Source organism: Crocodylus siamensis, chromosome 2, assembly GCF_052110815.1.
Source record: "Crocodylus siamensis isolate JL-2025a chromosome 2, ASM5211081v1, whole genome shotgun sequence".
NCBI lineage: Eukaryota > Metazoa > Chordata > Crocodylia > Crocodylidae > Crocodylus > Crocodylus siamensis.
The window spans coordinates 162,771,269-162,783,400 of record NC_143396.1 but is presented as its reverse complement, the minus strand read 5'-3'; the positions used below and the strand labels follow the sequence as shown (position 1 = coordinate 162,783,400).

Genomic DNA, 12,132 nt, shown 5'->3' with positions numbered 1-12,132 from the left:
TTGTAATACCTGTGAGGCTTGGGTATGGTTTAGGGGAGGATTGGAGCCACACGATTAGCCCCTAAGGCTTTGGGTGCCCTGCAGGGCACGGTTGGCCTGAGTGGCCGGGCAAGGGGCCTAGGACAGGAGTGGCCCAGTGAGGAGCCAGTTGGACTGGGACCATGCACAGTCAGAGCCACCAGGGGGCATCGTGGGGATGCACCCCTGGGATCCTGATGTGCTACACATCTGTTGAGATCCAGGCATCTTCTTCCATTTGATCCACTGTTGAGGACTTGGGGTTGCATCATAGTTTATCTAGAACAGTGGTCTCCAAAGTGGGTTGTGTGCACCCTAGGGGGTGCGCAAGACAATCCGTTGGGGTGTGGGAAGAAAATATTAGAACTTCTATCATGCTCAAAATTTTTTTACTGATAGGGGTGCGCGATCAAAAAAGTTTGGAGACCACTGATCTAGAACCTCTGCTCAAGCCTGTTTGCCATGGGTGACCCTTGCAGGAGTGCAAGACCCCAGGCAACAGCTCTGAGGATCATTGGGACACACAAGCCTCTCCACCCCACAAGGTCTCAGTCCACAGAGATGCTTTTCAAACCAATCAGGTCGTATGAAGGCACAGCCAGTCTGACACACCAGCTGGCCCATCATACTGGGTGGGGCTGATGGTTAGGGGTCCTGATATGCTACTTGGACCATCCTTAAAGTCCTTTAACCTCTGTCCACCAAGCCCTCTCCCTAGCTCTTGCAGATATAATTTGAGGTAGGTATGCTTAGTGATTGTCTACCTCTTCCTTTCTAAAAGCTACACATTCCCATCATTTTGTAGCTGCTTCAGCCAAAGCTGTCCAACTGGTGGCTGTGGAGTGCATGCAGCCTCCAGACTCCTACTTGGCTCCTGCTCCCCCTATCACTAAGATTGCTGCTGCACCCGGGGCCTTAAGGGGGGCAAGGCAGTGCAGCCCACAGCACCAGGAGAGCCTATGTCACGGTACAGCAAGGAAGCTGAGGTGGTGGATGCCACCCACATGATGCAGTGGCTGTCCATGCATGTAGTGTAGTAAGAGGCTGATGACCGCGCATGCAATGCAGTGGTGTATGTCGGGGTGGGGGGTCATTGTGTGGCCCACATGGTGCATGGCCCTGGCTGCTTTGAAGTTGGACAGCTACAACAGCTTGGGCAACAGGGTATGAGCAAGGATTCCTAGAATTAGAGGAAGAACACTGACTCTGATGTCCATGTTATTTTGCTGCAATGGCTGGCAACTTATTCTTTTTCATTAGGAAAACTGGAAAAAGGTTCCTGAAACTTCTAGCATTGTGTGATTTATTTATTTTTTTCCCTCTTCTTTTTTTCCCTGCCCCCGCCCCCCACCAGCCCAGCCCATGCTCACATAGGTAAACAACACACAGGTCAATCGGAGCTTGAAGAACAATGGGGAAATATCTCTGTTCATGAGTGCTTGGGTTTTGTCAGTTGCTTTGGTGTGTTCATGCAAGCAAAGACATCAGAAACATCCTGAGGCTGGTAATCTCCATAGTGTGTGGTGGCAGCACCTTTTTAATAGTGACAGAAACATCTACCACAGCATCCCTGCTGCTTAATCAGCCCCTCTTTCTTGGTCAGGAACTGACCAGAAGCAATTGGAGGTGTTGGCCATTCTTCAAATTCTTTCCCCTGTTCTACAGCTCCAGTTCTAAAGCAGGGGTGAGAAAACCGTAGCTGTAGTAGCTGTTACTGGTGCAAGATGCAGCCAAAACTGCTTACTAGCATGGCAAGTGGCTTGCGAAGCTGCAGCCGTTGTGTAGTGCTATGTCATATACAGCATATACAAAGCTGCTGCTTATACCTGAATGCAACATTGCAACATGGGGCACTAACTTGTAATAATCTTTTAGGACTTACAAGTGACAGCAGCTACTCAAAAAGAGGCAGATTATTGGCTGGTAGGACAGGAATTATCAGCCTTTTCGAACTTGGCTCTTGGTTATAGAAAGAAGTAGCTAAACATCTAACCATGTGCAGTGGGACCATTCGTGTAATGTGCTGACCAAAGTAGAAGTTGTATGGAATGGCTGTCTATAATGCTGAGTGCTTACTTCAAATGAAATCTTCCTGGTCCTCATGTAAAAGAGCTGTTCATGATGTAAAGCTAGCTGTTCATTTAGATGTGACTGCTTTGTGCTAGTTAGTTTGAAGTATACTATCAGAAAATCTCACTTCAATTTACATTCGGTCCTGTAGACAAATTTAAGTTGAAGGACTTCTATTGTTTATTCACTGCAATTTAGTTGGGTGCTGTTTTTTTATCATTTCTTATTTGTCTTACGATGGTGCTTAGGAAACCCATTTGAAACCCAGTTCATTGTGCTAGGTACCTGGCTCTGAAAAGCTTAGAATTCTGTGTTACAGGCAGGGTGCAACAGGATGATGGACAATGCATGAGATGGAGAAGAGCAATGTCATGATTAACTAAACTCCTACTGGTCTAGGCCCACTGCGTGCCATAGAATAGAGTGCTAAGATATATTTTTGAAGGAAGTGAGTGAAGTAAGGGGCTTAGGATGAGGTCATTCTTTAGTTCCCTTCTAAAGCATGAGAAATTTTGTGGGTCTTGACCACTCAGAAATGGCAGGATGATGGAATGAATACAGTTGAATGGAGGAACAGAAATAGTAGTTGACTTTTCCTTCATTATTAACAGCTTTCATTCTTTTTTTAGGCCCTTGACAAAATGGAAATGGAGGAAGCTAATAATGTAAAAGTGCAGAAGAATCTCAGATTAAATGAAAAGGCACTGAATATGCCAGCTGCCGGCTTAGAAACAGATCCTTTAAAAAAATTTACCATCCCTAAAATAAGGAGAACGTCTGATAAAGGTACAGTAAAAATGTAGAAAAAGCAACACCGAGCACTTCTGAAAATGAAGATTACATTTATAATTGGGGGGCAGATGGCTTTATTCCACAACTTCATCAGTCATCACTAGATTGTAATAATGCAGAACCTTGAAAGCAAATGGGTTTCTTTATATTTATCTTCAATTAACAGTTGTAAACACAGATGAGTAAAGCTCAGAAAAAAATACTAATTTTTTTTTGTTGACAATAATGTAAAAAATAACATTTTTTGTAGTGGTTCATTTTACTGATATGTCCAGAAGACTGTTCAGCTACTGTATATTCTTTAATGTGTGACCATCAGTATCTAGAGTTAAAGACAGTTATTTGTCAGTTTCTGAAGGGGAGCATATTCTTTTTCTTGGCAGGGTGGGACCTCAGGCTAACATGGCTAACCACCTCTCTCGCTTCTTCTGAATTGTGCAGAAAGGCTTTGTGTTATCTAGTTATGGCAAATGACACTTTCATGATTGATGACTAATACATGTAGCCTCTTAAAAACATAAGAACATAGGGCTGGCATAGACCCTCAAAACCACTTTATCGAATCCCTAGCTGTCTCAAAAGACACCTTAATTATATAATACTTTTCATAAGGTCTCTCATAAAAGTGGTTAGGGTTTTTGCCGCCTCTCTATTTGGGAGGTCCAGAACATCACTCATTTAATGGCTGAGAGGCATCTTCTAATTACTATTCTAAGTGTATTCATAGCCAGTTTATACACATTTATTTTTGTGCCAACATTATCCTTTATATAGCTCTTCTTCCTTCCTGATAAATTTTTGCCAGGCTAAAAATTCCATGCCTTTCTACTCTTCTCTTATTTGATAGACTCTTCAATTGTCTCATTATCCTAATATGTCTTTTTGCATCTGTTCAAGAAAGATGAAATAGGGGGGAGGGGGAAGCTAGAATTGTATGCAGTATTTCAGATGAGGTCGTAGCAGTGCCTTCCATAATGGCTCGAACACTTCCCTCTCTCTGTTGAAATATCTCTCTTGATATACCATAGGATTGCATTTGCCTGTCTTTCATCTGTGAAACATTGGCAACATAGGTGACATGTAGGGGGGGCCCCCCATATTGGCTGCTGCCAGCTTTTGCGGGCGGTTGCTGCCCCACCTCGCCACTGACACGGCTGCCAGCAACTGTGGACGGCCCCTGCTTGCTGCCACCGAAAGCATGGATGGTGGCTGCGGACGCTTCCCCACTCACCACCCGCCACTTGCCACCCCCACCCTTGCTGCTGACACCACCATGGCTGCCTGCGGGCAGTCACCACTCGGCCCACCCTTGCTGCCAACGTCACCACGGCTGCCTGCGGGCGGTCCTCACTCACCCCCACCCCCGCCACCACCTGCAGGTGGTGGCTGTGCCCCCCAGCTTGCGGAGGCACGTGTCATTCATGATTGGCAAATCAGTCATCCTGTAGTATAACCGGGTTCTCCACCTCCTTTCCATTTATTTCCAGCTGAGACCCTAAGTTACAGCAGACATGCTTGTTATTTTCCAAGTACATGACCCTACCTCTTGCAGTGTTGAATTTCATTCCATTTCTAGTACTCTATTGCTCACAGTTAGCAGTTTTTTCTGTAGATCTCAAACTTTCTGTGTATTGACGATCTCTCCTGGTTTTGTGCCATCAGCAGCGATCCTGGTGTTCTCTGTTTAAAAAATCACAAATTCTCTGATTAAAAATAGCAAATTATCTGATCAAAACCCCCCAGATCTGGGGGGGGGGGGGGTTCTGCAATTAAAATGAAACACCATTTTTTATATATGTATCAGTTGAATGCAATGTTTTATTGATATTTTTACAATTTTAAAGCAATCTGGAAGCCTACTGGTGCCTTATTCACTATAAAAATAAATTATAAATGCCTATAACATTTGGTGTTTGATTTGGGGTTTTTTCATGGAAAATTGGAGCTCCCCATGCCCCCTTCACTCATCAGGATGTGGGTTCAGCTGCTACTGTCCTTCCCACACTGCTTTGTGGGTTTGAACAGCCATGATATGCCAGTGCCCTACCCATGCCATTACCCTTCACTCCCAAACCACAGGTCCCTGGCCCTGCCAGTGCCCCTCATTCCCCACCCCCAGCCTTGCTGGAGGAGGCCCCCAGTTGCCAGGGCTATGGGGCCAGGGACTTGAGTCCACAGCCCCGTTTCCCACCCCAGCACAGCCTGAGCCCTGACTGCTGCCTGCAGGAGGTGGCGGCTGCTGTGGCCCAAGCAGAGCACGGAGCCTGACTTGCCTTCCCCCATGGGCCCCATGGCTGGAGGGAAGTAGGTGCAAGTTCTGGGTTTAAGGCTCTCTGCCCTGCTGCTCTACCCCTGGGGCCTCCACGACCCAGTGGGTGGGACCCAGCATGGCAGGGCAGAGTGCGGTGGGGAGGCTTGATGCCATTGCTGGGAGCCCCATGCTGGCATATTGAGGCTCCCCCTTCCCACCTGGAAGCAGCAGGGCACCAAGACCCCCTGCCCTGTCCCATTCTGCCCTCTTGTGCCGGATCTTGCCCACTAGGCCACAGAGGGCCTGGGGAAGGGCAACAGGGTGGGGAGCCCCAAGCCTACAGTGGGCAGCCTGCATCCACCCCTTTCCCATGCTCTCCCCAGCAGTTCATGCAGTGACGAGGAGCCAGCCCCCACTCTCCTGGATGAACCACCCATGGCTCTGTCTCACTCCCTACCTGGGCCCCAAGCCCCACACACCACTCCCTCCCTTCCTCCCTCACTATGGGGGCCTCAGTCTCCACCCCCATGACTTACTTGCAGAGAGCTGCAGGAGCTGCTTTCATGCTTCCTGGCTGCTACATGTATCTGTGTGTGCACAGATCCACGTGGCAACTCCCTGTCTGATCACCCTCCTCCCACTCCCCTCAGACTCTTGCAGACTGGAACTCTACCAGCTTGCAAAGGGAAATGCCATCGTTTTCTGTGTTTTTTTCTCCTTAAAAAGAGAACATCTGCAGTTTACCATGTTTTTCTGTGGCAGACAGAAAAGCCAGATCTCTTGCCATCAGCAAAGTTCATCACCATGCTCCTAGTTTTTGTGCTGGGGTAGTTAATGAAATATGAGCAAGAGTGGTCTCAATACTGATCTATTCAACCTGATGCTTCACTTTTCAACACTAACCGTGTCCATTTCCTTTTTAGTCTGTTCCTTTTGCACCATAAGTTTCCTCTACTTAGTTCTACCTTTCTTCCAGCTTTGTGAATTACTTCCCATGTGGTACTGTATAAAATGTCTTGCTGATGTCCAGATGGATGAGCTGTACTTGTTGTTGGTTCTGTTACTTTTACAATTCTTTTATTTTTAATTATTTACACTTTTATCTTACCAGGTTTAGCCAGAATCATTTTTTTAAACCCTGAAAAACTTAAGAGCAGCAGTTTGGCTAGGCAAAGAAATCTTAGTAAACCTTTATTCAATAACTTTTAAGGCTAAGTTAGAATTTTCATATAATTATGGCAGAATCAAAGAATAATAAATTATAAAAAGCAATATATCATCTTAACAGAGCATAGTTAGTCAGTCAGTTCCAAAAGAATGGAAGGTAATAAGAGTACAGGGATGCATTTCAAATGAGATACTCCGATTGCTGTATAGCACCCCTTCTTGTACTACACTCTCTTCATAGTTTGTTTGTAGGGTCAGAAGGGACCTGAGCAGATCGGGTCTGATCCCCCGCCATGGCAGGAAAGAGTACTGGGGTCAAGCGACCCCAGGAAGGTGTTTCATAGTTTCATAGTTTCTAGGGTCGGAAGGGACTTGTAGATCATCTAGTCCGACCCCCTGCCATGGCAGGAAAGATTACTGGGGTCAAATGACCCCAGCAAGGTGTTCGTCTAACCTCCTCTTAAAGACCCCCAGGATAGGGGCCAGCACCGCTTCTCTTGGAAGTTGGTTCCAGATCCTAGCCGCCCTGACAGTGAAGTAGTGCCTCCTGATATCTAGCCTAAATTTACCCTCTACCAGCTTGTAACCGTTATTCCTGGTCACTCCTGGCAGTGCTCGGGGGAACAGGGACTTCCCCAGTGCCTGCTGATCCCCCGTGTCTAGTTTGTAACAGGTCACTAGATCCCCCCTCAGCCTTCTCTTGTGGAGGCTGAGCAGGTTCGGGTCCCGTAGCCTCTCCTTGTAAGGCCTGCCCTGCTGCCCCGATCATGCGAGTGGCCTTCCTCTGGACCCTCTCCATGTTGTCCTCATCCCTCTTGAACTGCGGCGCCCAGAACTGGACGCAGTACTCCAGCTGCGGCCTGACCAGTGCCGCATAGAGGGGGAGGATCACCTCCCTGGACCTGCTTGAGATGCATCTGTGGATGCATGACAAGGTACGGTTGGCCCTCCTGACTGCTTCCCCACACTGCCGACCCACGTTCATCTTGGAGTCAATGATGACTCCAAGATCCTTTTCTGCCTCTGTACTGACAAGAAGGGAGTTCCCCAACCTGTAGGTATGGTGCCGGTTGTTCCTCCCCAGGTGCATCACTTTGCGTGTTCATTTACTTAAGTTGCTTTTCCTAATAGATTATGTCTATCAGTGTGCAGCAATATAAGGGGTGCAGACAGACATAAACATTGAAACATTTCCAAGTGAAACACTTTGAAAATGCTTGAAAAAGAAAAAGTTTCAGCCAGGACACATACACATGCCCTTGTGCCATTCCCAGCTGGAATGTTTCAAGATGCTGCAGCCTCCTCTGGTGTCAGCCAGGGAGTGCTATGGCACAGTAACCTCCTTTTGCATTCCCCACTCCTTTACTCCTTCACAGAGATGGAAGATAAGGGAGAGAGGAAAGCAGAAGGCTGAAAGGGAAAGGTAGCAGGGGCTCCCAAATGCCACAGACCTCTCCTCTACCCCTCAGAGAGGAGGGAAAGAAGAGATAATAGCTGGAAGGCTTGCCTTTGGCATTGGTGGCGGCTTCAGAGATCTGACAGAGAGGGCAGGGGGGAGGTGGTAAGTCCAGTACCACCCCAACTCCAGCCTGGCTCCCATATGCTGTCCCTGTGCAAAACAGCAGCAGCATGGGGCGTTAGGTGGCGGCACTCCATCCCAGCCTTCCCCACATCATTCTTGATAGGCAATTGACTAGTACATCTGTAACAGTAGTTTTCAACCTTTTTTCATTTGTGGATCCCTAAAAAATTTCAAATGGAGGTGCAGACCCCTTTGAATTGTAAGTGTGGGTATATCACATACTTTTCATTGATCAGAGTAATCTTTCACAGAGCCCTTAGACACAGTCTGCAGACTTGCGGGGTTCCGTGGACCACAGTTTGAAACCACTAGTCTATTTAAAAAAAAAAAAGAGGGTAGGACTTACATCCGGACTTTAACTATCATACGTTCCCATGGGGTAGTTTTCTATCCCAGACACATATTTTGTCCAGTATCTTAAAGTTAATTCTAATTTTTTTTTCTTTTTAGGACATTGTTGCTGGCACCACAGTTCACAATATCGCCAAAGAACAGCCAGCTTGCATAAATGATTTGCTCTCTGTGGATGAAAAACTGCTTAGGGTAACATTTTACCCCAGGCATGAATGTGTTTTTCCATATGGAGTAACAAGCCTATGTTAACGTATTGGGGTAATGGGCTACAAGGCCTCACAATAGATATTGGCTCCCTTTAAACAGGCCCCCAAAACTTCAAATTGCATACAAACTGCCAAGCAGCAGATGCATATTCACTGATGCCCAAGTGAATGAGGAAAGTATCTTGTACTGTAGGGATGAGTCCAGAGCAAACTCCTGTTTGCTGCCTTGTGTTTCATAGATTTCATAGACATTTGGGCTGGAAGGGACCCCGGAGGATCATTGAGTCCAGCCCCCTGCCCCAGGGGCAGGAAGTCAGCAGGGATCATAGGATCCCAGCAAGATAAGCATCCAAATGTGTCTTGAAGGCGTTCAAAGTGGGTGCTTGAACCACCTCCGATGGCAGGCTGTTCCAGACCTTGGGGGCTTGGAGACTGAAGAAATTCTTCTGTATGTCCAGCCTGAAACGGTCTTGTAGTAATTTATGACCATTCGACCTCATCATCCCTTGGGGCGCTCTGGTGATACTGGTCACCCCTGATAAACTTATAGGTGGCCATCAGATCACCCCTGAGCCTGTGCTTTTCCAGGCTAAAGAGCCCCATAGCTCTCAGCCTGTCATTGTAAGGTCTGTTTTCCTGACCTCTGATCATGTGTGTGGCTCTCCTTTGCACCCTCTCAAGCTTCTCCACATCTCTTCTGAATTGTGGAGCCCAAAACTGGAGGCAGTACTCCAGGTGCAGCCTCACCAATGCCGAGAATAGCAGGAGAATGACGCCCTGGGATCTGCTTGAGAAGCATCTATGGATGCAAGCCAGCATTTTGCTCGCTTTACTAGCTGCAGCATCACACTGAAAACTCATTTTCATCTTGTGGTCAACCATGACCCCCAAGTCTCTTTCATCTGTAGTGCTAACCAGTGTAGCATTACTGAGCCCATAAGCATGGTGCAAGTTTTTCCTCCCAAGGTGGAGAACCTTGCATTTTTCGATGTTGAAAACCATCAGGTTCTCATCCGCCCATTTCGTGAGTCTGTCCAGATCCCCCTGGATCACCCTCCTGTCCTCAGGTGTGGATGCTTTACCCCAGAGTTTTGTGTCATCAGCAAACTTGGCCAGTCTGCTTCTGACACCAATGTCCACATCATTGATGAAGATGTTAAACAGTATAGGCCCTAGGACAGAGCCTTGTGGGACCCCACTGGTCACAGCACACCAAGACGATTGGCTCCTGTTGACCACCACCCTCTGGGTCCTACCATGGAGCCAGTTCCCCAGCCAGCAGATCGTGGTGACATCAAGGCCGCAGTTAGCCAGTTTAGCAAAGAGGTGATCATGGGATACCAGATTGAAGGCCATTTTAAAGTTGAGGTATACGAAGTTGATCTCTTCCCCCTTGTCCAGGTGATAGGTCACCTGGTCATAAAAGGAAATAAGATTGGTCAAGCAAGACCTACCTGCAACAAACCCATGCTGGGTATCCCTCAGTATATTGCCTTCAGCTAGTCTGTTAAGGATGGCCTCCTTGATAATCTTTTCCAAGACCTTCTCCAGGATAGAGGTCAGGCTGATGTTCATTGGCTTCAGTGACTTTTGGTCTTACCTGAGTCTTGTGCTGCCTGCCAGTTGTAAGGGAAGCATTCAGGTTGAACACCAAAAATTTCCAGCATCACAAAAATGTGGCAAGAAGAAAGCCATACAGATGTTCCAGCTGCCTGGCTGGAGAGCTACACAGGAGTGAGCTCTTCAGTCAGGGAGCAATAGAGGCTTGCTCCCTGGTTTCCCCCCAACCCCAGGAGAGCTCAGTCAGTGCCAGTCTGTCCTCTCCTATGTGTGGGAAGGGGGCAGGCTGTTGATGACCAGCTGGCAGCAGCTTCCAAAGACAGACCCTGCCCTGCAGAATTTGCAGGGACAAGGAGAACTGCTGTCTCTTGCTAGCCCCACCCTTTCCAGTCACCAGGGCATTCCAGTCACCTTTGCAGAGAGTCCTCAGGAGACCTGGGGCTATTCAAGGAGTGGGGGAGGGCAGTGTATCTAGGTCTCTAGAGTCCTAGGGAGACCCAGGACTGTGCAAGGGGTATGGAGGGACTGGGACTGCCACTTGGGGATGTCCCAGGGAGCCTGATACTGTTCAGAGGGCAGGGGCAGACTGGGTTATTGCTGGGGTTCCTGTGGGATGGGGTCAGCTCTGGTTGTCGGACTGTTCCAGGACTGTGACCAAAACACTACCTTTTGCCTGTATTCTAGCTACAAGCGCAGGGCTCTCACCGTGACAAGAAAAGTATGGATAATAGCAGGGGTCATGCCCTGGGTTTGGGGCCTACCACATGGTCCCCCCTACTCTGGGACTGGGCAAGGGACAGCAGTGTCAAGTGCCCTGATAGATTGTTGCTAAGCAAGCTCCAGGGAGCCAGGCACTCTCCCTCCCTCCATCTTGAACTGGATTATACATGGTTCTAGAAAACTTTGTGGAGCAGTTTGTGGAAGAATCACCATCTTTTCCTCTACAAACTGTTTGAGTGCCTGTACACGTACTTTTGTGTCAGGGAAAGAGTGCATTTCCCTACACAAATGTGATTCAGTGTGTTGTGCTGCGCATTATTAGCTTCCCATTCTCTCTGTTTGCCTGAATTTAAGTTGTGCAAGTCAAGCTCCTGCCCAAACAATGTGGCAAATTCAGAACAGGCAGACTTGGCACTGTATATACCACAAAGTCTCCCCTGCATGGTGAGAGTGCTGACATTGGCAAGGAAGCAGGAGTGGAGCTCTGTTCCCTTCCAATAGCTAAGAAAGGCAAGAGAATAGAATAATAGAAGTACCATACTTCATGGTATATACATTGGGTTTTGGAGCCCAATTTTGGGGGCTTAAAAATCCAACTTGACTTATACACCATGCTGCATCAAAAAGTTGGGCATGGGGCTGGGCTTGGTGCTCAGCTAGAGTGGCCCCATCCCCTGTGAGCAGCACTGCCTGGGCTGTACCAGTGCTGCTCACAGGGGAAGGCGCCACACCAGCCGAGTGCCAAGCCTGGCCCTGTCCCCTATGAGTGGTGCTGGGCTCGGTGCCCAGTAGCACCGCTTACAGCAGATGGGGCCAGGCTTGGTGCTTGACTTGCGTGGCCTCATCTCCTGTGAGCCTGGCGCTGCTCACAAGGGATGGGACCACGCCAGCCAAACACCAAGCCCAGCCCTGTCCCCTGTGAGTGGTGCAAGGCTCGGTGTTCAGCAGCACTACTTACAGGACATAGGGCCAGGACATCTGCACTCAGCTGGTATGACCCCATCCCCTGTGAGCCTGGTGCTGCTTGCAAGGGATGGGGACAGGGCCAGGCTCAGTGCTCAGCTGGCATGGCCTCATCCCCTGCAAATGGCGCCAGCAGCATTGCTCTCAGGGGATGGGGCCATGCCAAGCCTAGCCCCATACCCATTCCCTGTGAGCAGCGCTGGGCTCAGCTGGGAATGCGCCGCTTGCCAGGGACAGAGGCAGGTTTGGCACTTGGGTGGCATGGCCTCATCCCCTGCAAGGGGTGCCGGCAATGCTGCTCACAAGAGATGGGACCACACCACCCGAGCGCTGAGCCCAGCCCTGACTTGTACATCATGCCTATAAAAATACTTACCTTTCAAATCGGAAAGCCAAGGGTCAACCTATATACCATGTTGACTTATACACTGTGAAATATGGTAAAAGGT

General features: G+C 48.4%; 1 protein-coding gene across 1 annotated transcript in view; it reads left to right on the top strand.

Moving 5' to 3' along the window:
- TEX15 (testis expressed 15, meiosis and synapsis associated) overlaps positions 1–12,132 on the top strand; it is a 68,774-nt gene that overhangs the window by 12,226 nt on the left and 44,416 nt on the right. Inside the window, exon 2 of the mRNA XM_090031988.1 lies at positions 2,718–2,874. Within this exon, the coding sequence (XP_089888114.1) occupies positions 2,718–2,874 (157 nt within the window). The remainder of the gene's footprint in view (positions 1–2,717; positions 2,875–12,132) is intronic.